The sequence below is a fragment of the Diceros bicornis genome, chromosome 28 (genome assembly GCF_020826845.1).
Source record: "Diceros bicornis minor isolate mBicDic1 chromosome 28, mDicBic1.mat.cur, whole genome shotgun sequence".
NCBI lineage: Eukaryota > Metazoa > Chordata > Mammalia > Perissodactyla > Rhinocerotidae > Diceros > Diceros bicornis.
In genome coordinates, this window is record NC_080767.1 from 29,282,495 (window position 1) to 29,307,428 (window position 24,934).

The 24,934-nt window shown below is 56.1% G+C and overlaps 1 protein-coding gene across 2 annotated transcripts; it reads right to left on the minus strand.

Moving 5' to 3' along the window:
- Window positions 1-337: 337 nt before the first annotated feature.
- LHX6 (LIM homeobox 6) lies at window positions 338-24,733 on the minus strand. Of its 2 annotated transcripts, XM_058523939.1 has the most exons (10): window positions 24,622-24,733; window positions 23,395-23,466; window positions 22,832-23,014; window positions 22,351-22,472; window positions 13,247-13,467; window positions 10,991-11,091; window positions 10,682-10,777; window positions 10,294-10,468; window positions 7,037-7,140; window positions 338-2,523 (listed from the first exon to the last, which is right to left on the minus strand). In XM_058523939.1, the coding sequence occupies exons 1-10, from the start codon at window positions 24,703-24,705 to the stop codon at window positions 2,503-2,505; spliced, it is 1,179 nt and encodes a 392-aa protein (XP_058379922.1). In that variant the 5' UTR covers window positions 24,706-24,733; the 3' UTR covers window positions 338-2,502. The 2 variants fall into 2 exon arrangements, with proteins under 2 accessions (XP_058379922.1, XP_058379923.1); XM_058523940.1 differs by lacking the exon at window positions 7,037-7,140.
- Between the last annotated feature and the right edge of the window lie 201 nt (window positions 24,734-24,934).

Below are 24,934 nucleotides of genomic sequence, written 5' to 3' on the forward strand. Positions count from 1 at the left end.
TTACAACCAGACTAAGAGTCCCCTAGGGCAGATTCCGGTGGGGGCCCTTCTCTGAGCCTGTGGAGCCAACACAGGGCCCAGCGGAGAGCATGTGTTCAGGAGTGGGCCAGAGGACAGCAGCCCCCCTGATTTCCTGTGAAGCTTAGATTAGAGAAGAAACCTGCCATCGTGCCTTCACAACGCCCAGTTCACTAACTGGGAAAACAGTACCAGCTCTCCAGGAAAGGGTGTACACTGTCCAGCAGCCCAGATACTCTGGGGGCCGGGGCCCGAGCCCTTAACCAGAGAGCAGGAAAGAAATGGAATCCCATCGCCTTCTGGATTTAAGTGCCAGCACTTCTACTTGCGTTAACTTTATTTATTACACAAATAAGACATTTACAAAGCACAACATGAAAGGTATGTAACAAAACAGACATTGGTTTTACAAAAAAAGTGCTTACAATTTTTTTTCCGTGTGTGTGTGTGTGTTTTCCCCTTTTGTTTTGTATTTAAATAAATAGTCTTGATGGCCTGTACATTCCCAGGCTGCTCTAACAGGCTAGTGGAGACATGTCTGAACTGCAACATGCTACGACCACGTGACCCACGCAAGGAACAGACCCCAGGGGGAGGCTCAAGGCAGAGTGGGTGACCCTGGGCAGGGCTCGGCTGGCCACTGACCACATGGTTGTGCTTGGGGCTTTGATCATTAGGAGCAAAAATAAAAGGAAGGATGAGAGCCCTCCAGTCACCAGGGATCAGGCTTAAGCTGCTCCTGTTACCATCAGTACCCAGCGCAGGGCCTGGTAACAGTATTCACTGGATGAGCCCTGGACTGAGCTGCACTGACCACATTGTGAGTGATGCCTTCTCTTTGCCCTGAGTCAGCTGGAACCATCTTCAGAAGGGACAGGAAGCAGGTTCCCTTCTTGGGCTGCACCCCGTGCCTAGCCCTCCCCCTGGACCCAGAGCAAGAATGGCATATAGGTTTTCATTTGAAGTGCCAGCTTCAAGCATTTGGATTCTGAAACCTTATCCAGACTCAGTGAGATAGACAGTGCTGCAATCGATTAGTGATGTCTGCCACGGGTGAAACCAGGGACAGCAGATACATATGTACCATGACCTTGCTGTCCTTGTCCCAGAGTCTCCTTCCAAAAGCAACGTTATCAGGTTAACCAGAGCAGGAAGGAGGACTTGGGCTAAAACATGCTTATTAGCAGCCTCTAGTGGGAAATGCATTAGGACACCAAGTAATTCTAAAATTACAGGACAAGCTTGGGACAAATGGGCATCCCCTGAAAACATAAATCATGGTCTTGTGCAGCCCAAGCCCTTTTGTTTGAGGTGGAAGAGTTGCAGCAGTGTAGGGAGGATGTGAGCACAGCTGTGTCTGGCCTCCATTCTCAGGAGTGGGTGGGGCTGGCTCTGGGCAGGGCTGGTGGGGAGGCCCAGAAGCGCCAGCTAGAATCCTGGGCTTGGCACACTCACCTAGGCAGCGGCACCCTCTCCTACTCAGAGATGGGTCCAGGATGAACATTCTGACTGCCATTTCCTTGGGCTCTGTTTCCAAGCCCCCCATGAGCGGTCCCCCCAAAGAAGACGTGGCCCAAGCACCCCTATCAGGAGTCAACAAGTAGCCAACAAGGGCCCCCGATTCTAACCTGCCCAAACATTCAGAAATGTCATCAAACAGATCAAACACCTTCTCTGCTGTGTCTCCAGGTATGTGCTGGATAACTAGGTGTGCATTACCCCACACACCCCAGGTTTTCTCTTTCCTCTCCTTAAAATGGCTAGTGCCTCTCCCAGCCCAATGTGCCACATCCTTCTTGATCTCCAAACCAATGAGGATCTCTGTTCCCGCAGCCCCCGCCCATCCCCCTGCCTCTTGGTCTGGGCAGGCCTCCATCTCTGCCCTATTGGGCCTCTCAGGGTTGGTCACTGTCTCTTCTCTCTCTGAATTAACTTGACATAACCAGACAGATGGAAATGATAAAATTAGAACATAGCTTTCCTTTGGGGACATCCCACAAACACTGTAGAGTTTTCCAGACAAAAGCGACAGAGTGGATAACATTGGGGGTTGTCGGATATTCAGAATTCAGAGATGGTTCCAAGGAAGTAGTAAATAAAGGCCAATGGGGCGGGAAAGAAAACCTGTAAATTAGGAGGCTGTTGGCGTCACACAATTCAATTTCACCTTTTGCTATTGTAATCAGCTTAAGTTGAAGATGACTCTTGTCTACGTGGGAAAAAATGGGCTGTTCTTTTCACCCTGATTCCAAATTTCAGGGAGCTCTGCCTTCTGAGAGGAAGACTCTGCGGTGCTCCTGGTGGGTTCTGGTTCTCAGCAGGAGAGGGGAAGGCCAGGCCCAGGGGCCCAGCTGGTTGCGGGCAGGATGGCGGACGAGGGGTGGATGTGGAGCAGGTGATCCCTGGCAGCGGCTTGGACACTGGATCAGCGGCTGAGGGGCAGCTGTGGGGTGCCCATGGACAGGTGCGGAAGGGCCGGCAGTGTTAGTACTGAAAAAGGATGACCTGCAAGAGGAGGGCATGGGAGGTGGCTGAGCTGGGGGCCAGCCCCACTCAGCAGCCCCCCAGAGGTCTTTGAAGGCATGGAGAATGAGGGTGGCTCAGGGCCCAGATCTGGGTTCAAATTCTGGCTCTGTCACTTACTTGCTGTGGGACCTTGGGCAACTCACTTCACCTCTCTGAGCCTGTTTCCTCACTGTAAAACGGGGATGACAAAACCTCTCTCTCAGAAAGGGGGGATTCAGTGAGATACAAGAGCAGCAGCAAATGTCTCAGGGGCACTGGACACTGCACCCGGCACCGGGTAAAGTGCCGTACGTGCATTATTTCACAGCAGCCTCATCTCCACTCCACGAGGGCATCCCACCATTATGTCCATTTTACAGGGGAAGACACTGAGGCTCAGGGAGGTGAAAATCAGCGAGCCCACAATCACAGAGCTAGGAAGAGGTGGGCCCAGCACTGCAACGCAGGCCTGGCTCCAGAGCAAGCTCTCTTCATTACACCATATGCCTCTACCTCTCCAAGGCCACCACAGTCATTGACGCTTACTGCACACCAGGTGATGGGGCAAGCACTTCACGTGCACTCCGTCTCCACAGAGTGGAGAGGCAGGTGCTGCGACGTGCCAGGTGCCTGATGCACAGTGGGTGATCAGGGACGATCTGCCCCTTTCCCTCTCCCTCTTCCACCTAAAGCCTCTCAGCGCCGCCAACACAGCCAGTCCACTGAAGCTCAGGTCAAGGCTTACTGGCTGTCTGGTCAATGGGATGTGCCTTTTCATAGTAAAGTGTCAGGAGGAGGTTTCAAGTGGCCCAGGGACATCAAGTGGGTACAGCCGTATGGCTGTTCCATTTTCTGATCAGGAATGTAACTTGCCCACGTCGGTTATCACAAGGAGGAGGCGGAGGAAAGCCACGAGAGTAATCAAAGTAATAACCAGCATCTCCGGAGCCCTTTCTGTGTACCAGGCTCTGTGTGAGGCTCTCTACATACATTATTGCATTTGCTCTCAACAACAACCTTTGCTTGTGGCAACTACTACTGTCCCCATTTTGTAGATGCAGGAACTGAGGCTCGGAGAAGCTAATTGTGTTCCCAGGTCTCAAAGTGAGAAGGTAGAGCTGGGATTCCAAGTCTTCCTGACTCCAGAGTGCAGTGCTCATAGCACATTGCCTCCCCACTCACCCAACCTTGGGCAATGCTCTCCTCTGGCCTCTGGGATGCCTGGCTTTGGGCTCTTATTAAGATAAGCTCTCTCGAGAGGGATGACTCTGGTAAGATCCTTCCCCTCTGTGGGTCTCAGTCTCTCCATCTGATCAATGACAGGTTGGCCCTGATTTCTAAGAGCCTTCCAAGTTCTGAAATTGTGGGATCAGGGGCCATGACCGGGAAGAAATGTGGTCTGGAAACCCACAGGCACGTGTGGCCAAATGGTGATGTGGCAGAGGCAGAGGGTTCTACCCCCGAATGCTCAGAGCACCGTTCTCCTGGCCAGGCCAGCGCTGGTCTTGATGAGTGGGTTCAGGGGCCTGCCCTGGGGGCACTGAGTCTCCTCAGAGCTACGCTGGCTCAGGCCTGGAGGGACCTGGGAGAAAGGCCATGCAGTCCTGCACGGACACAGCCCAATAGGCCCCGATTGGTCAAATAGGTTTGACAAGATGTGGACACAAAAGGTTTCTGGGAGCCGGCAGGAAGGCCCGACAGTGCAAGGGCGGAAGGTCATGAAGAAGAGGGAGATATTTTTCTGCAGAGCTGCTGGATATCAAGTTGGAGATGCAGCCCAGCAAGAGAGAACTCTGACTCAGCAGCCAAACCCAGGGCCAGAAACCTTCCACAGCCAAAGCTGCCAGACCCCAGACCAGCTCATCCCTCAGGCTGAACCAAACATAACCACAAGCTTAGCTGAGCAACCAGGAGACAAGGGCTCATCTGCAAGCGCTGAGCCCAGCCCCAGACACTTCCAAGGCTCCCTCTGCCCTCCAGATAATGGCCAAGCCCCTCACTCAACAGTCCAAGCCCTTCATTATGTGACCTCTGTCAGCTCCCTCCACCTCCCCGGGTCTCGGCCACACTAAACAGCCCGTAGTCCTTCAAAGCCAGGCTCCCCCATGCCTCTGTGCCTTGGCACGTGCTCTTCCCTCAACGCAGAGTGCCCTTCTTCTCTCCGCTGCGTCTCCCCTAGAGCTCGTCACTCCCTCTTCTGGGTCCTCGAAGGCCGTGCTCATCCCTCACCTCACCTGCCCTGTCATCCTGGAGTGTAGCTGCCTCCTGCTCTCAGCCACACACCTCCTGAGGACAAGGACTGTGCCAGTTTGTCTCTGCAGTCCCTGTGCCAGGTCTGACAGGACGAATGCCCTCCCGCAGGAGCGGGCAGCTCTGAAGCAGGTCCTAGGATCGAGGCCAGCTCTACCCACGCTCCCTGTGTGACCCCGGGCGAGCTACTGCTCTGTCTGAGCCCCAGTTCCTGCAGGTATGAAATGGAGTCAGTCATAATCATCCTCCCAGGGAGGCTGTGAAAGGTGAGGTCAGAGAGAGCACTGTGTAAACTGTAAAGTGCTGCACAAAAGGAAGTGATTACTGAACTAGGCAGACTTCAGAGTCCAACAGCGCTGCATCCCTGGACAAGTCGTGTCACCTCTCTGAGCCTCTGTTTCTGTATCTTTACCATGAGGACACCATCCTCATATCCACAAAGTGACTGGGAGGCATCAGATAACATGTGTAACGTGCCTGCCGTGAACAGCAGCTCTCACTGTGAGCATGACAATCTCAGGCGGAACGTGCCTGGGGTGTGTTCACCCACCACTGGGTTCTGTGGGATTCTGCGCTGAGTCCTACCATTTACTTATAAACCTATCTGTCCAACTAGGCTCTCTGTACCTCCGCACCATATACTTTTTATACCATATACTGTGTGTCTTCCAGCACAGAGCCTGGCACATAGTAGGTGCTCAACCAGGAGGCAGAGTAAGAAGGGCTGTCCTGGAGGAGTGGTCCCCACCCCTGGCTGCCTGTCAGAGTCATGTGGAGTGGGTATTACACTCACAGATCCCTGGGCCCGACCGCAGACCTCCCCATCAGCTCTCTAGGAATGAGGCTGGGGAATCGGCATCCTTACAAGCAGCCCGGGTGATTCTGAGGCACACCAAGACTTCGCTCTGTTGGACTGGAGGGGCCTTGGGGGCCCTTCCAGCTCCAAGGCCCTGGCCCTCTCTCCCTGGTCCCATACCCACTGACTCCTGGGGGCTCCCTGCCTCTCTGAGAACCGCTACAGTGATGTTTCTGAAGGACGCTCCAGGGCCCCGCACTGCCCCAGGACAAAGTCCACACTCTTCCACCTGGCAGCCCGAGACCCCGCCTCTCACTCTTCTTCCTCCCAAGCCTGTGCCAACGACACCAACTTGCTCAGGGTTCCCTAAGAGCCATGGTGGTGCATGCCTTCCCTGACGAACTCTGATTCGGCCTTCAGGCCTGGGCTCAGACCTTGCCTTCCTCCAGGAAGTCTTCCTTGTGTCTCTCCTGAGCTGCACCTGCACTCCCCAACTCCCTTGGCTCCCCCGTCACAGTTTAATCACACTGTGGTATAACTGTTGGGGTGTGTCTCGCCCTCCAGACTATGGCCTCCCCAAGGGCAGGGTCCATGCTTTCCTCACCTCTGTGCTCCTGGCAACTGACTCGGGGGTCCCGGGCACAGACAGTACATAGCAAATGTCAGCTGAATAAATGAATAAGTGGATGAACGAATGCACAGGTTCTCATTCAGGCTCTGTGACCTTGAGCCACCTGGGCCTCAATGGCCCCATTTCTAAAATGAGAGGGTGCCTTAGAGCAGTGGCTTTCAAGGCTGACTGCGAGGTATCTTGGAGCTGAGAGAGAGGTGGTGGTCCTGTCCCTCTGCGGTTTCACCCACAGCAGCTCCACCCTCCTTCATCTGCATTATGGGTTATGGAAAAGATGAAACAAAGGGTTCCAGTGCATAAAAACAAAGCTTTCAAGCCACTGGACTCGTGATGGCTAAGCACCCTTCTGGATGTTGAGTCCTGATGCTTGAGACAACTAGAGATCCGATTCCACAAAGGAGGCCTTGCCGGTTGACCAAGGTCACTTGCTGACCTGCTATCCCTGGGCCCCACTGGCTCAGGATATTCACTCCCAACAGACAGGAATAAAAGGAGGAAGCAGGAGGAACCAGTGAGACAGTGGGAGGCAGGGTGGTGCGTGATATAAGCCCTCCCTGGAACCACAAAGTTTGAGCCAAGTAACTAAATTCACAAGTCTGAGAAAGAGATGGCCAGCTGTTGGTGGGGGCACTGCCTCTGGAGCAGCCACGCACACAGAACACACTGGCACCTGCTCCACTGACTGCCTCGGGGGCACAGTGGGGGCCCGAGTACGCTGGACAGAGGGGGTCTGTCACAAAGTGGTGTGGTGCCTGCTGAGTGACGAGGAATGCTGCCAGAAACCCATCCCCGGCAGGGTGGCTCGGACCCACCAGACCCAGCCTGGCACCATTTACCTTCTCACCCCGGTTGGAGAGCGGCCCATCCATATCGGCTTTGAGGTGGACGGGGGGCGCGGTGTAAGGCAGCCGGCAGTGCACCTGCCCGCACTGTACCTGACCTGTGGACGAGAGGACGCCTTGGAGCCCATCTCCCAGCCTCCATGCAGGATCCCACCTGCCTGTGCTCCACAGGCTGGAGCCCTGGGACCAGTTTCACCTCCGCCACTTACCAGCTGGGTGGCCCTGAGCACAACTTCAATAGGGTTGGTTGCAATGCTCTAGGTGAAAATCTTTGTAATCTATAATGTGCTGTATGATAACTGTCCAGCTCACTGATAAACACACACTCAGAAATGAATATGTACTGAACACCTCCTACGTGCAAGGCGGCACCCCACCTATGAAGATCCTCCCTTCGCGCCTTGTACCCTCTTATCTCGCAGGTATCACCAGGGCTTTACCCCCCGTACCTCCTCGAGGACTCTGCACTCATGTCACCTTCTTCATGACGCCCTCCCCGACCAGCCTATTTACAATCGCAACCCAGCACCCACGCCCACTCCCACTGCCCTCCTTCCCAGCTTTATTTTCCCTCCCTAGCACTTACTATCATCTGACTTACGTATACTTTTATTGTTTATTTGATATCTGTCTTTGCCAACTAGATTGCAACTCCAATGAGGGCAGGAATTTTTGTCTGTTTTCTAGATTCTAGATCTTTGTGGATTTCCAGCACCTAGAATGAGGCATGGCATCTAGTAGGTACTCTTTATATTTGTTGAACAAATCTCTGTACCCTATTCCCACACCTAAAACTGTGGGGGAAAGTCCATCCTTATATCTGACCCAAATCTCTCATGCACCAGCCTCTTTACCACTACAGTGGAGAAGTCCACGGCCTCTCTCTTCCCTGCACTTAATCCTCTTTGGTCACAGGGGAAAGAGCCCTGTACAGAGACTTAAAATTGATATGTAACTTGGGACAAGCCTCTGTGCCTTTCTGAGCCACAGTTACCTCATCTCTAGAATAAAGTGACTGTATAAGATTGGGGATTCTTAGCCTGGGATGTTCTAGGAGTACGTAAACAGCCTGAGATTACATGGGAAACTCGATGTGTATGTACATTTTTCTGGGGTCTGGTTCCGATGCTTTTTATCAGGTTCCAAGCTCTAGGGCTCCAGGAAACTCAGCATCTTGTGAATTTAGTTAATTGCAAAGCAAACTGCTGAGGTGACCATCAGTCATGCAGCAAGAGGCAGCAGGTCCAAACACCCTGACACCTCCTACCCCAAGCTGGGTTCCACCTCAAGGGGAAGAGGCGTCAAAGACAGCCCCTTCTCTAGGCATCAAAGACAGATCCAGGCTTGGTCAATAAAGTATGTGGGCAGAGTCCTGGCATGACTCTAGAGGCCACAGCCCTGCTCCCAAGGAGGTCACCTAGATCCATTACCAACTCCACAGCAAGTGCAGGCTGGTAGCCCAGGTTCCTGGTACCTAGAGAGCCCCTGGTCCTTGGCACTTTTAACAGATGAACTAGATCTTCAACAGGCTCTGTGCAGCCTGAATATAAATCATTGTTTAGAAAAGAAAGAGAGAAAAAGTCCTTTCTACTGAGCAGACAGTTCAGAAATGGAACAGAACCAAGAGACATGGTTTCCAACTGGCAGCCTGGTGCAGTAGGCAGGACTCTGCACTCCCAGCTCTGCCAACCAGAACCACCACCACCATCACAAGAGCAGCTAATTCTTACCCAGCACTTACTAAACGCTGAGGACTTTAAGTCAATGATCTCATTTGATGTTCACAGCACTGCTTTGAGACCGGTATTCTTATTGCCCTCATTTTTACTGAGGAGGAAACTGGTATTCAGAGAAGCTACGAAGCTCGCTCAATGTCACACAGCTAGTAAGCAGCAGGGATGGATTTGAAGGCCAACAGTCTGACACCAAAGCCCACACACACTTGATCGTTAAAGAATACTGGCTCCCGCTAACCTACTGTGGGCCCTTGGTTTCCTCCTCTGTGCAATGGGATAGCGATCTCTGATGTTTAGAAACATGGTTAATACAGTGTCCGGCCCGTGGCCGGGGCTCAGTACACAGCAGTGCTCTCTCTAACCTCCCTTCTCTTTCCCTTTTACTTGGAGCCAGAGAAGGCAGGATTCGAGTTTGTGGGTATGTTGCAGCCACTTCTAATTTTTCTGGTCATGCCTAGCTTTGAGGAAACAATCAATGGAAACAACCTCAAAGCGAAAGAAAATCTGTGATCAGCACCTGCTCAACAGCAGATTCACTGAATGCTCATCCCCCAGGAGGCACAAGGCTACTCCCTCTCCTCCAGGTTCCTGCTCAAAGGTCACTCCGCCATGACCTGCCCCCCATCTCCCCACAGTGCTCAGTCCCCACTGACATGCCTGCCCTCCCTCCTTTATTAGTTTACTGTCTCTCCACCCACCTCCCATGGAACGTGAGCCCCAGGGGCACACAGGCTTTGGTCTATTGTGTTTTACGTTGTATCCCAATGCTCAGGACACAGAAGGTACTCCAAAAATATTTACTGAACACATGAGTGGATTCTCACAACCCTACGCGGTAGGCATTATTAATGTCCCAGTTCATAGATGAGGAAATTGAGGTTCAAGGAGGTTAGATGACCTGCCCACGGCCTCACAGCCCGAGGTACTCACTGTGGCCACATTGGCCTTCTGCAACCTCACATGCACCCGTGCCATCGTGCATTCTGTGGCAGGCTGTAGGTCTGCCTACATTCGGTTCCTCTGCCACCCTACTTCCCCACTCCCTGTGTCTCACCCATCCTACCCATCTTTCCAGTCTCAGCTTGCTGAGAGGCGGCATCTCCAGATCCTCCCATCCAGCACCTTTCCTATAGGAATCATCGCAATTCAAACCGCACGCTCATCTATCTGGTTATTGTTCCATGTCGTCTCTCCCACCAGGACGCAGGCTCCACCAGGGCAAGGACTTTACCCATCTTGTTCTTTCCCTAGTCCTCAGGCCCTAGTACAGAGTGGGTGCTTGGAAAGTATTCTTTGAATGGCTGAATGGCTTGATTCTGTTAAGGATCCAGCCCCCTTGAAGCAGAGCCAGGGAACTTAACCCCTGTCTCCAACCCCTAGATCTGAGTGTCTGCGGAGCCCACATCTTCACCCACGAGGCTCCGTAAGGCCTCCCCACGCCTCCACAGCTCACGCGCGCTCCTCCGTGCTCCCCTCTCCCGCAGGCCGGGGGGCCTGGGTGTCGCGGTCACTTACTCTCAATGTAGCCGTGCAGAGTGACCATGCGCGCCCGCTCGGGGCTGCTGAACGGGGAGTAGTGGATGTCGTCGGACAGGGCGGAGGGGAGGCGGGACGGCGGCGCCCCGGAGGGCGGGACGGGATGCTGAGGTGTGTGCTTTTTATGACGCGCCCGGCAGTTTTGAAACCACACCTGGAACGACAGCCTCAGCAGCCTCAGCCTCGTGGAAAAGGGCCTCACGCGCCGCCGGGGGACCCCACAGGGACTGCCTGGTCGCCTCCCGAGGAAGGGCGGCCACGTGCGTCCTGGACCAGTGGCTCCGCAACCCCGCGAAGGCGCTCGAGGGCCCGCCCCCAGGTCCCTAGGCCCCGCCCCAGACCCGAACGCCCCGCCCCCCGGCCCCACCTGGATGACCCTCCGGCTGAGGCCCGTCATGTCCGCAAGCTTCTGCAGCGTCTGCGCGTCGGGGTTGTTGTCCTGCGCGAACTGCGCCTGCATAACCTGCCGGCGCCGGGGGGCGGTGAGGCTCGAGCGCGGAGGTCGCCAAGGCCCCGGGCCAATCAGAGGCTCCAGCCCGGAGGCCACGCCCCAGACAGCTACAGCCCCTCCCCGCCACCCGCGGGTCCGGACGGAGGGGGCGGAGTCAGGAGCCCCTCTCAGCCGCGCCCACTACTAGGTCCCGCCCACCCTGCCCCTCCTGGCCGGCCCGGGTACCTGCAACTGCTCGGCGGTGAAGGACGTCCGCGCGCGCTTGGCCGGCTTGGGCTGACTGTCCTGTTCCGAGGGCACTGCCCCCTCCAGCGTGAGGCCATTCCCTGGGGGCGACAGAAGTGGCTGACCACGCGTCCCCATCTCTTCTAGTGGCAGCCTGGAAAGGACGGGGGTGGGGGGAGCTGGTCCCTGGAAGGGTCAGGAGCGGAGTTGGCTGGGGGCGGGGACCCCAGGGTCCTAGTGCCTGAGCTCAGTCTTTGGGGAAGGGGCTTCCACTTCTGAGGGTCCGCTCAGTACCAGACGCTTCTCTTTCGGTGTGCCCTTTATGTCTCACAGCCCTGAGGACGGGCGACATTATCCTCGTTTTACAGCGGAGGAAACTAAGGCTGAGATAAGCAACCTAGTATTCTCACAGCTGGCTGACGCTCGCGCCCCGAACTGGGCTCCCTCGTAGCTGAACTGGGGAAACCAAAGGCCAGTGGAGACAGAAGCAAGCAGGTTACAGAACTGTGATCCTAACTTTGTAAAAACAGGTGGAAGCAAAAAGGTTGAAACGATAAACACCAAAGTGTCAGCAGTGGTTACGTCTGAGGAGTGCCATTATGGACATTCTACTTTCAATATTTCTGTAACTTTTGAGGTTTTTACAAAAATCATATGTCATCTTATTTCCCTAAGGTTTAATTTTTTAACTGGAGTATGTTAGCTTTTCTCTTTCCACTTATATTACTTTTGCAGTCACACTAAATATATTCCCATTTTATTTTTTAATACCTCGTTTTTCTGAATACAAAGGTAATGTATGCTCCTTATCAAAAACTCATAAAACTCAGATAGCACAAAGAAGAAAATAAAAATCACCAGTAATTCCACCATGGTTCACAATTTTTTTTTTTTAATTAGGAAAAATACTATGTTGAAAGAAAAAACAAACACTCCAACACACATATATAGAACAACATCTGGGAGAATATATACTAAAATACGAGGGGTGGTGGCATTTGGAGTGATCTTTATTTTCTTCTTTGTGCTTAACTGTCTTTTCTCAATTTCCTATAATGGGTATGTGTGTGTTTAAGTTTAAAAAGTAAAACAGTAGCCACAATTGAGGGCTGGTCAGTAAAGGAGATCTGAGGCCTCAAGCCTTCAAGCTCACCTGCATGGTAGCAGTCTGGGGTCTCACCTGGCTGTGAGAGCTAGTATAACTGACAAGGCTGTGCTAAGAGTGGTCCCGGTTGGTCCAGGTATTGAAGGAGCCTGGGGTCACTGATGGGTCATGGTGTAGGGGAACCTCTGACTCCCGGGGTTTCCATCCAGGTCCACTGGGCTAACTTGGCCAGTTACTTGTAGGTAACTTCATAGCACCCCAGCTTCACTTGCCCCCCACCTAGGCCCACTTAGCCTTGATCCTGGCAGGAGAAAGTGGTGGCCCTGGTATGGCCATGGCCAAGAACACTATGGGGATTCCTGACTAGTCCTCAGGCTGGAAATTGAGGCAAGGTGGTCCATACTCCTCCTCAGAGGCACTGGGGATGGGACAGACACTTTGTGACTCAGCCCTTACAATCCCTGGAAGACCTGGACCCTGTGCCTGGGCCTACGTGTGTGGGGAATCACAGTATCAGAGCCAGAAGAGATTTAGGAATCTTTCTAGTCTAACATCCATCGGCTGAGGCCCAGAGAGAAAAGGAAACTTCACGTGCCAGAAGCAAAGCTCAGATCTCCAGACTCAAAGGCCTTTCTCCTTACAGTCCAGGATGAAACCCCCATCCTTAAACCTCTGGCTTGGAGCTGCTGGAGTGGGAGTTGGGAGAATAGGGTCACATCATCTCTCCAGGACTGGCCCAAGGCTGGTTGCAGGCAGCTGGAGGGGAAGAGCCCCCAGGCAAACCAGAGCTGTCCAAAGGTGGAATAGGCTGCCCCATTATGAGAATCATCTCTAGGGTTCGTTGAGTGTCTCCTGGCTTTACAACACATCGGCTCATCTATCTTTGAGAAGGTGTCCTATCATTAGCCTCATTTTACAGATGAGGAAACAGTTGCAGGGACAGGCAGTGACTTCTGACTCCGGAGCAAATGGTGGAGCCAGAAGCGCATGCTCCGTGCACAGCCCCCACCCCCGCCGCTGCCTCCAGGCGATAAAGGGAGCGCTAGTCCCTAGCGGAGTGTGGACATTCCCTGGGGTGCTGGGGAGGGGTGGGGCAGGAGAGGGCTTGGGGCAGAGGTGAGGCAGGGTGCTGGGCGGGGCGGGTTGGGTACCGTTCTCGGCCGCCCTCTTGAGGTTCTCGATCATGGTGTCGTAGTGGATGCGGCACAGCACCTTCTCCTCGACCAGGCCAAACTCCTCGCCCGTAGACAGCTGGCGCTTGCACGAGAAACAGGCGAAGCAGGCCAGATGGTAGGCGTTGCCGCGCGCCCGACGCACCCAATCGCTGGCGTAGATCTGTCGGCCGCACCTTGCGCACTTGGTCCCAAATCGGCTGCGGAACATCGGGGCAGGGAAGGGGGTGGCGCGGCTCAGACAGGCCATCTGTACCCGCCTCCAAACCCCAGTGGCCTGCCCTTGCCCAGGTTCCTGGCCTCAGGGCCTTGGCTCAGGAATTTTCCTTTGTCTGGATCCACCACCCTCTACAGCCAAGTCCCACCTAGAAGGTGAGCTGGTGGATGGTTTTTATTTTCTTCTTGGTGCTTTTCTGAGCGTCCCAAATTTTCTGCTATGATCACTTACATTTATATAGAAGATTAATCTTCTCTTTAAAGCATATCACGTCAAGGGATAATATTAAAATACTAGGGAAAATATAAAAATATTAATAATAATAAGCAAATTTTTGAGCACTTTCCCCATGCCCAGCCAGAGTCTGTGTTTTATATTCATGACCCCAATTTTCATTTTGCAGATGAGGAAAATGGGGACCAGAGAAGGAAAGTAACTTGCACAAGGTCACACAGCTTGCAAGGATAGAAACCCTAGCCAGTCTGTCTCCAGAGATGAATAAACTGTATCCCCCGGTATAGTGAAGCTCTCAGTTTCTTGGAAGAATAGACAGCTATGTACTTCCTGGCTTTGTAACCCTGGGCAAATTGTTGAACCCCTCTGAGTTCTCATTTTTCTTGCTCTGAGCTGAACTAGATGACAACAGCAATGACTACCACTATTTTTTCAGTGCTTTGCAGTCTGTTAAGTAACCAGCTAGTCCCAGACTCTGGAGCCCTGTGATAGTCTAACAGTAAATGTCAAAAACACAAAAAAGCCCAAATCCAATGGCCCCTTCCCCCTTAAGCCTTCCTTGATTCTGCCTCTTCTCCTCCTTCCTCCTGCTTTGTGGTGTGGCTACTTGGGGGCGGCTCCCACCACCACCAGACTGGGAGCCCCTCCAGGAAGCAGCAGAGTTTATTTCGCCCTGTCTCAGAAGTCAGCCCCAGGTCTGACCCCTGAGCACTAGGGAAGACTTGTTCTTTACGTGGATGACTCACCCTGTGACCCTGTCCCAACCCTCAGGACCTCAGTTTCCTCTGGGGCACACTCTATTTCAGGGAATGGTGCCACCACTCATCCAGCTCCTCAAGCTTAGAAACCTAAATCATACACTCCTCCCTGTTCTCAACTCCACATCCAACCAACCATCAGGCACTGTTGATTCCCTTCCCTAAGTATCTCTGGGACCCATCTCCTCCTCTCCTTCCATACTGTTGCTTTCCTCAGCCAGGCTCCCATTATGTACCCCTCACTGCCAGTCTCCACCTGATCTCCCAGTGCCACCCTTGCCAACCCATCCTCTACACAGTGGCCACAGCGAAGTTTCCAGCATGCACACTGAATCCTGTCCCTGCCCTGCTTAAAATCCTTTGGTGGCTCAACTCTACCCTCAGGATCTGGCCCAAGATCCAACAGACCACATCCTCTCAGGCTCATCATCCTCCCTAACCTTCCTCAAGATCCCCCACCCCACACCCAAGCGTAAGTCCCACTCAGCCTCAATGGAAGTTCACTCCCCAGGTCTTTATGGCCCCCTCTGAAGCACTTTCTCACCCCGGGCCTTTGAGGGGCTGTTCCCTCTTCCCACGTGCTCTCCCGGGAGAGTCCCACGGCTGAGCACCGTGGGAGCTGGGAACCAGATGGAGGTCTGGTTCCTTGGCTCTCCCTTCCATCCCTGGCATTCCTGGGAGAGGACCAAGATTTGCCTCTGTGAACCCAGGGCCGGCACACTTCCACCCCGAGGAGAATTCCGCAACGCCTGTGAGTACGTGGAGGAACCAGACCAGCAAACGCGCTCTGGTTACAGCTTTGCCTGCCTTGCAAAGGCAAGCAACTGCCGGTTGAATAAACGGTCTTGAGTTGAACTGAGCGCGGAGCGCGGAGGCCTCGGCCAGCCCCGGCTGTCAAACGTAACCCCGACGCCACTCTCTCCGACAACGAGTGAAGAGGACCCTGCCGCCCACGGCGCGGTTAGCTTAGGCAGCGCTGCGCGCCTTTGCCGGTCAACCGTCCCCTAAACAGAGGCAGTTCCCGACCTCGGAAACTCAGCTCCCCTAGGGGAGAGCCCCGCACAGCCTGTGGTCTCTGTTCCCAATCTCTCAGTAAAGGGTAGAGGAAACCGCTTTGCCCACCTTAGCCTACTCCCGCCGTGGGGCCGACCCCGGGTTCCGATGCCCAGCTCCCGATTGTGAGCGCTTTCTGGCCTCCCAGAGGAGGAAGAAGGGCCAGCTGTATGCAGAGCCCTCGCTGCGGTCCGGGATCCTGGGGTGGAACTCTTTCATTGCACCGCCCCAGTTTCACCGCAACCGCGCGAGGTGGGGACCCTGGCACCCACTTTGCGCACGTGGAATCAGAGGGTCAGGGTGGAAAAGTGACTTGCCCAGGACCACACAGAGTGTGGGGCCGGGGTTGAGGTTTTTTCCGAGGTTCAAAACGGCCCTAGGCCCTGCGGAAGCAGCCGGACGCGAGACGAGTAGAGTTGAGTACTGGATGTATGAACAGGCAAGGGACCTGGTCTGATCGCGTCGCGTCTCCACTCCCGACCGCGGATCCTGGAAACTCCCGCGGGCAGGGCCTGGGACCCAGCCGGCTCGGGAAGGTGGGGAATGCGTTCCCAAGGAGCGGGAGGAGCTGGGGAAGGGAAGGTCCCGGCCTTCAGAGGCCAGGTGAGAACGGCTGCGTCTCTCGCCCGTGGTCTCCGCGCGCCCAGGGCCTGTGCGCTGCGCCAGAGTGTACGTTCCCGAGTCCTGGGGCTTGGCTCTGCAGGATTCCTCGTCCCTGGCCAGGAATGCGTCCAAGACTCCCCGCGCACCCCTGATCTTCCCGCTCCACGAGTCCCGGACGCCCGACGTTCTGCGCCTACACTGGCGCTCACAGTGCTTCCATCCCATTGCTCCCAGGCGGGAGCCGCTAGTGATCTCTGAGCAACTTTGTCACTCTCCTCGCGTCATCCCAAATGCGAAGAGCTGTCCCCAGCCCTAGGATCTCCCTGCGCTTGCCGTAGCTCAGCCCAGTTAACGAATTCACCCTCGCACTGGATCCTTGCATGGGGGTGGGGCGTCACTATGCAGTTTTGAATGTGTTGCGGGCCTCTCCTGAAGCGCGTCCCCCACCCAGGGCAGGGGTCAGTGGCACAAACAAGGGGCAGGAGGAGGATTACGGATCGAGGCTCTGACAAACCAACAGACTCCTTCCCAGGCGGGCCGCGGGGTCCGAGCCGCCGGATTCCGGAAGCAGCGAAATCGGCGGCGGAGACAACGAAACCTCAAGAAAGGGGTGTTCGGGAGCTGCGAAGGGAGGCCAAAGGGATTAGGGGGCACCGATACCGCCCCTCACCCCAAGCATTGTGCGTGCCCTGAGTCCCGGCGCGCCGGTGGGGCCAGGGCGCAAAGGACAGAGGCGCTTTGGGGATGGAGAGGCGTCCGACAGATGCGCATCCTCGCAACTACTGCAGGGAGCAGGGTCGGCATCTCCTTGCTCTCTCTCCCCTGAATAGGGAGCAGAGATAACTGGGTACTCTTGGCTGTGCAGAGGGAACTGTGTGCCCTTGACCAAGTCAGGCTCACTCTGCCGGCCTCCTGCCCCTGGATACCGAGTAGGCGCTGAGTAATTATTTGTTGGATGAATGAGCCTCAACGAAAGAGCCCATCGGAGCTTCACTGCGACCTCTTCCCTTATTATTAAGCTACCCCTTTTCTGCATGAGGAAACCGAAGCTCAGAGTGGGGAGGCCAATGCTAGTTAGGAAGCTAGCGAGCCAGAGTGCTGAAATTCAAACCAGGGTTCACCGTGTTTTGCGTTCAGGACGCTCACTTGACGGCCTTAGAGAGATCTATGAGGCAAACAACAGGATCGCAGGTGGAGCCCTTCCTATCTCCTCTGCTCCTTCCCTTCCGGGCAAACCCTTAAGCCCCAAAAAACAGCACCAGCAATTAAGAGGTTAAAACGCCCTGTGCCTCGGAGGTCCCGGCCTGAGGCCCCTCCCCCGAACGCCCCTCTACGCTCTCCTCAACATCTGTCCCCCAACAGCTGGCGGCCGCTGGGCCGCTCTCTGCCGCGGTAGGGGGCCGCTTCCCAGCTCTGAGCCTCCCCGGGGACCCTCGCTTTGGGGGAGGGGGAGGGTTCTCCCGCCGGAGCCCGCGGTCGGAGCTTGGGCTCAAGGCGGAAGAAGGAAGGCTGGGGGCTTGCCCTAACTCACTTGGGCCAAGCAGGGGACAGGAACTTCAGCCGGCAGCCTCCATGGCCCAGCCCAGGGCACTCTCTGAATCCCACCCCCATAAACGGGAGGAGAGGTAGTTAACCCTTTACTCCCCACTCCCGTGGCCAGGAGGCAAGTGGGCCAGAGACCATGGTGACCTGATCCTGGCACAGTTACTCCGGTCACAGCCTCTGAGGAGGTCACTAGTGCTCCCAGGGCCCACCTAGGGAGAGTCATATGTCAGAGCACACAGTGGGTGCTCCCTGTGTGAAGCCAACCAAACGGGGCAGGGAATCTTAGGGCCAGCAGAGGGGGTCTTTGCCATTCCATGGGCCCCACCTTGCAGAGGAGCTGCTGGCATATCTCACCTCTAGAAGAGTATTGAACGTTTAGACATGGAGATGGTGGAATCAGGCAGCCATGGGGCTTATGCAGACCCTGCCACTTATTAGCTGTGTGACCTCACCTTTGAGGGCCTCAGTTTCCCCTCCTATAATGTGGGGATTATGAGAGTATCGTACTGACTGGGTGGACCTGAGGATTCAATGCCATACAACATGTAAAGCGTTAACACGGTTTCTGGCTTAGAGAAGAGCCCCACACATTCTCAGGAAGAGTGTCCTCACCCCTGCCCAGCCCCTCTTCCACTCTCTCTCACTGTGTGACCCTGGGCACATCATTTCCCACTCTCCCAGACCTCGGTCTCCCCAACTATACAATGAGCACGGTGCTCCAGGAGGCTGAGGGAGCCAGGAGGGCGCTGCAGATCAGCCTGTGCCCCCTTTGGGAGCAGCAGCTGCAGGTCGGTGGATGAGGGGGAAGCTGTCTGGGGTTGTGATTGCTGAGGCCATGGAGATGCTCCCAGAAAGGAACACTATTTTTTTCCCAGGACTTTTCTTCACTTCTTGAAAGAAAATAAAAAGAAAAATGGTCTTAACAAAAAAAAGTGAAGAAATTAAAAACAATATCACATTTCCCTGGTGGTAATTTTTTTTCTGCTAGGACTCAGGGAGTGAGGGGAGGTGGGAATCTGGTTGAACCCATAAGGGCTGGTGAGGTCCCTGTTTGGAGGGAGAGTTGGAGAAACTGAGGCAGAGAGGTCCAGTGACCTTGCCAAGGGCACAGAGCCAGTAGAAAACCAACCCCTCTCAATAATGCAACAGAGCAGGGGCAGCCTGGGACCTCCGGACTCCCCCGACCTCCATGCTCTGCAGCCTCCCGCCCTGGAGAGCTTGGAGTGCCTTCCTAAACTTCTAACTTCCTGAGCCCCCAAGGCCGCCAGCTCTGCCAAGGGAGACTGAAGGAGGGTCTACAAGATGGTGACAAGGAGGGGCAAGATGTGGGATAGAACTGAGGAGAAACCCTCCCTTGGGGGATAAGACCAGAGGCCATAGGACCAAGAGAGCCCTCAGTGCCTCCTCCATGGGGTCTTGATCACTCCCTCCCTCCCCCATCCCCATTGAGAGATCTTGATCTTGACCTCTTTTTGGACAAAGTGCTCCAGTCCATATCCCATCAGACTCTTGACCCTGGGCTTCAGGAAACAGAGGGCTGGAGAAACTCAGCACATGGGCCCTCCTTGAGCCCCAGATCTAGAGAGGGGAACTCTGCCTCCCACGCCACCATTCATGCTCTCTCCAGGAAGAGCTCCCTTATAGCAGCCACCAGGAGCCTGGGCTGCTGCTCAGAGCAGACAATAGTCCCCGCCTGGCGCTCTGCCGGCTTTTTCTTTCCCTTTTTGTGGGTTTTATTATTTTTGTTACAGGTGGGGCTGCCAGGGACGGGTTATGCCCACAGGGAAACCTGGCTGGGGGAGAAATGTTCAGAAGAGCCACAATTCTTCCCTCATCCCAGGGAATGCGAGCTTTGATTCCCTTCATTTTCTTAAAATGAAGAGCTGTTTTAGTTTTGCTTTTGGGGCTCTCGTCACTGGAAAAGGATTAAGGCTCAGGGAGCTTGCAGCCCAGAAATGGCTTGGTCCCATCCCTGCTCCCCAAACTGCCTGAGGAAATGCCAACAGGGGATTGTGCCTGGAATCCACCGACAATGGTGAAAATGGGGATTATTGTGGCACCCATAGCACCTGCCATTTAGGGAGCATCTACTGAGCCTTCCTCCATTTCCTGGCCTCCTTGGCAGCCTAGAGAGATAACCCTGAAAGTAAGACACTGAGAGCAGAGAGATGCAGTGATCTGCCCAAGGTCACACAGTGATTCAGTGTTGGCCTGATGAGGCCCAGTCTCTGCCTCCCCCATAACAGCTACACATCCCATCCTTCACTCCATCCTCCACGCTGGAAGGGGGGCTCCAGTGGAGGCTCTGAACAGTGGGGTCAGGATGTGAGTTTTGACCAATCCTTGAAGGTCTGGTGAAGCACAGCATCCAAGGAGGCTCGGTCAAGTCTGGCCATGACCTGGGACTGAAGAAGCAGCTAGGAATTGTGGTCAAGTGGCTCATAGGGCTGCCAGGTCAGTCGTCACCAGGAGAGCCAGGAGAGGGGTCCAGCCCCGCCTTGCTCTCCAGGAGAAGGCCAAGATATCATCATACTGGGTTCCCTAGGCTGGAGCCCTGTCCCTGGCTAGCTGAGGAGCCCAAAGAGCCCCTAAATGACAGCTGGCTTGTTTTTTACCAACTGGAGTCAGGCCTAGAGTAGGGAATTGTCTAGATAGGGACTCTACCCTCCATTTCCTGCCCTGGCCAGCCAATAGGACAGTGGGGCAGGGGGAGGAGATCTCACACTCTGGTTACACACCACACAATGATAACCCTGCTCTGAAACACACACACACAGCAGCCCACAAATCCACAAATCCATGTTCACATCACACCCTTGAGCCCTGGGTGCCTAGGTTAAGACCTTAAGCAGGAATGCCCTCTGGGGGGTGGTGGGAATGACAGGATTTCAGAATCCTCACTCTCTCACCTCCAGATCCCTGTCCAGATGTAATCTCGTCCTGCCCACCTTGCACAAAACACACACACACACACCGAGTCCCAACATGCACACACAGACACACACTCTGGACACTCATGCATGAACTAAAGGACAAATGCTGGTCATAAAGGAACACCACGCTGCCCACACACCCCTGACCCTGCTCAGTGATACATTTCCCCAAGGCCACTGCACAGATCCAACCACAGATCCATACACTCACACACACTCCTTGCACCCTGAGTCCTAGGCCACCTGGTAGAGCCCCCCCATGCACACCCTTTCACACCCCTACACAAAAGAAGAGCCCACCTCTTGAACCATGTTTCCTATGGTTTCCCCAGAGTACCCCAGCCCAAAATGCTGCAAACTTCCTCCTAGATTCAAGGTCCTCTCTTTCCAAGTCCCCAGAGACTCAATGCCAGGGGGACGGGGCTGGGCATCGCCTTCCACCACAATCACTGACTCTCAGGGGATCTTTCTGGGGCTGGAGTCTTCAGGAAGACTGAAGACATGACCTCTCCCGAGGCAAGGATGGGAAGGACGTCTGTGGGTTGGGGGGAGGCGGGAGTTAGGGGAGTAGCTTTCTCCATTTCCTGAGAAGCCCCTTGGGAACAGGCGCCCATCCCAGCAACCAATCCCACTCCACTTTCTTCGGACTCCGCAGGCCTGGTGGGCCGCATCAAGCCTGGTACACACTTCCCGCCGAGATCAGAACAAGACCGCTGTGCCCCTGACCTCGCAGTGACCTCGACCCCATGACCGGGTCAGGCCAGAGCCGCGTGGTTGGAATCAAGGCGCGCCCAAGCGGCGGAGACCTCGGCAGGAGGATGAGTCGGGCTGCTGTCGAAAGCCGCTGGGACGCGGCACTGCAGCGCGGAGAGCGCAGCCCAGAGTGATCCCACTCAGGCACTGCAGCGCGGAGAGCGCAGCCCAGAGTGATCCCACTCAGGGCCCTGGCTGCGGCGCCCGACTCTCCCCCTTCCTGTCCCCACGGCCCAAAGTCCGAGCCTAGACCCAGGAGAGCTCGAAGCGGGGACCTGAAGCCACGACAGAGCTGCGACTGGAACGGGCGCCTGGGACCCAGGCAGGACCCCAGACTCGAAATGCGACACTCGAGCGACGCCGGGATCTGAGCTGAGGCGGAGCCGGAGAACGAGGTTGGGGCTTAGGACGAGGCGCTTGAATATGGGATTGGATCTGAGAGCGATGCGAGACTAGTGCTTGGGGCCGCACCAGACCCGAACCCAGAGCGGAGCCGAAGTCAGAGCCGGGGCAAGAGTCTGGAGCCCAGCTCAGGGTCCGGCCGGGAGGGACGCCGGCACGGCTGGAGTCGGAGTAGGGTTGGAACCCAGCGCCGGAGCGCACTGGAGATGCAGCCAGATCGCGGCTGGGAGCTGAACGGGTCAGGGCCAAAGCCGGGACATCAGAACTCGACCAAGACGCTGCAGGTCGGAACTGGAGCCTGAGACTCAGGCAGGACCCAAGACGGAGCCAGAGACGCGACCAAAACCGAGTGTGCCGCAGGAATCGGAGACGGATCTCGGGCCCGGACCGGTGCCGGCACCCGGGCGCGGCCTGGAGCTCCTCGTTCGTGGCGCTGAGAGCCGGCGGGCTGGGCCAGCGCGGCGCGCCGGGAGTGCACTCAGGACGCGGGGGCTCCGGAGCCAGAGACCACGCGCCGCAAAGGCGGCCTCCTCGCGCTGGGGGCCTGCCTGCGGCCACACCGCTAGCCTGGCGGCCGCAGCCTACCTGAAGTAGTCCATCTTGCAGAAGATTTCCTTGTTCTTGATGTAGCAGCTGTTCTGCTGCCTCAACGACGTGCGACACACGGAGCATTCGAGGCACCGCACGTGCCAGATGAGGTTGTTGACCTGGGAAGGGGGCGGAGTGGGAGGTGGCTCAGCGCGGGCCTCTTTTCACGCCCGGCCCCAGCCTCCCCGGCCCCATTTGCAGACAGAGACGCTGGAGCTCTGAAGGTGCGTGTGACTTCCCCATTTTTCTTCTGTAACACTGAGGCTTGGGGAGGTAGAAATAAACTCTTCCCATTTTTCAAACGGGAACCCGGGGGCGCAGAGAGACGCTAGGACTTGCCCAAAGCCCCGGGGTCAGGCAGCCGCTGAGCCGGGACTCGGAATTAAGCGGACCTGGTCCCGGCGTTGCTTCCCTGCAGCCTTCTGGGCTGTAACCCACACCTCGCCAACATACACGCAACACCCCGCCCCTGTCTCACCTTGAGCAGATACCGGTCCAGGATCTCGAGGCCGCAGCTGGAGCAGATGTTCTTGCCGGCAGACGGCACGGAGGAGGCGGCAGAGGGCGGTGAGCAGACAGATGGCGTGCTGGGCGTACAGGGGGAGGCCCGACCCTCGTCCTTGTCCAGAGAGCCTGCCAGGGCCTCGGCGTCCGACTGAGCCTGCAGTGGGGCAGAGAGTGAAAGCCGAGCGCTAAGCCGGGTGCCCAGAGTTGCCGCTGCCTCAGAGACCGATCTGGGGCCCCACCGCAACAAATGACAACGAAATCCCCTCGAGACGCCGCGCCATGGGCTAGAGGACAGGAATGGAAGGGCCCTTTGGAGAGGAAGAGACGGCCCCAACTTTTAACACGCATGTCCTCGATGCCGGGAGCGGTCAAAGCCCACATTCCTGGCTGGAAAACCCAGGCTCAGAGAGGGGCGGCGCCCTCAGGGAGTCCCCCAGCTCATGGACAGCGGTTCGGGGCCCGAAAGCCGGGCCAGGTCCCCAGGACCGGGCCGCCGGGGGAGCGGGTACCGAAGGCAGGGCCGAACGAACTCACCATGGCGGGTGGCGCGGTCCCTTCAAGGCAGCGGGTGGTCGCTTTGCAGCCGGACCCTGGCTGGGCCATCACCTGGGGGAGGGGGGAGGGAACGCAGGCGGCGGCGGCTGCAGAACTGGCTCCGCGCAGCCTGAGCCCAGCGCCTCCCCGCGCCTGTTATATAAACCGGCGCGGAACAATGAGTCCTAACTTTGTAGTGGGCATTTAAAGCCCTTCCCCACAAAAGCGGTGTCTCTCTAATGAAGCAATTTGAATTTGGATTGGATTTTTTCCCTCTCTCTCCCCCTCTCCCTGCACTTAACCCGTGGCTCTTGAAGTAATCGCTTAGTTCCCTTGCAATCCAAGCCTCTGAGGGGGGAAAAAAACACGCGCACACACACAAACTACCTGCAATTAGAAATTGTCGTGAATGCCCAAGATAAGAGGTAGCCAGAGTGTCAATTCCAACTGTCAATCAGTGAGATCCATCAGGCCGCCCAAAGAATTGCAAATTTGATTTTTTAATGGTAGTAATTAAAAATCGAATTTTTTCTCTCTCCACACACCCCCCTTCCTCGCTCCCTTCTCCTCCTCTCGGCACAAAATGCAAAAAGGGGAAAAGAGAGAAAGAAAGAAAGAAAAGAAAAAGGAGATGGAGGGGGGTCGTTTGAGGAAAATAAAACCCGGAGCGTTGGGAGCATCAGCCCGCGGGCCCTGCGCGCGCCGAGAAATTGATGTGGCAATATTGACACGGATTCAGGCGCCTTTCGAGGGCCAGTCAGAGGGAAACCCGGAGCAAAACGGGGGCGAGGTTGGGGGCGAAACGCGACAAAAAACCGAAAACAGAGGCATCCACGAGGTGGAAAAGGCACCCTCCAGAACCTCGGCGCGCCCGGGACCGGCCCCGCGTCGGGATCCTCAGCGTTGCGCCCGCACAACCCCCGGCGCCTCGGCGCTATCAGCGCCTATTCAGACGGACAATACCCGCCTCGCCTCCTCTTGATTCGCCTGTGTCTTTGCTAAATCGCTTTTTGAGAAATTCCTCCAACATTTGCATAATGTGTTCCCGCTTTCCTCGACGCCCCCCCTCGCGCTCGTGCGCGCTCACACACTCACATACACACACTCACAGGCGCACCCCCGCACCCCTCCTCCCTGTGGCTGCCCGCCACCCGGCCCGGCCCGGCTGGGTCCCGGCCCCTGCCCGACCCTGGCCCGGGCCGCTCACCCGCTCGCTCGCACGCTCACCTGGTCGGTGGCGGGGCCGCCCTCGGCCGGCAGCCGGCAGCCCTCGGGCAGCGCCGGGGCGGCGTTCTCATGCTTCCAGTACATGGGCCAGGGAGCGCCGGGCTCAGAGGGCGCGCAGCGCGGAGAGCCGCGCCGAGGGGGGCCACGGCCGCAGTGGGAGCAGAGGCTGAAGCAGGAGCAGGAGAAGCGCGGAGGCGCCGGCCTCGCCGCCCCGGACCCGGCCCCAGCCCCCGCCCCCGGCCCGCGCGCAGCCCCGGCCTCCCTGGCTGCCGCCGCCGCTGCCTCGGAAGAAGGTCCCGACAAACTTGGAGAG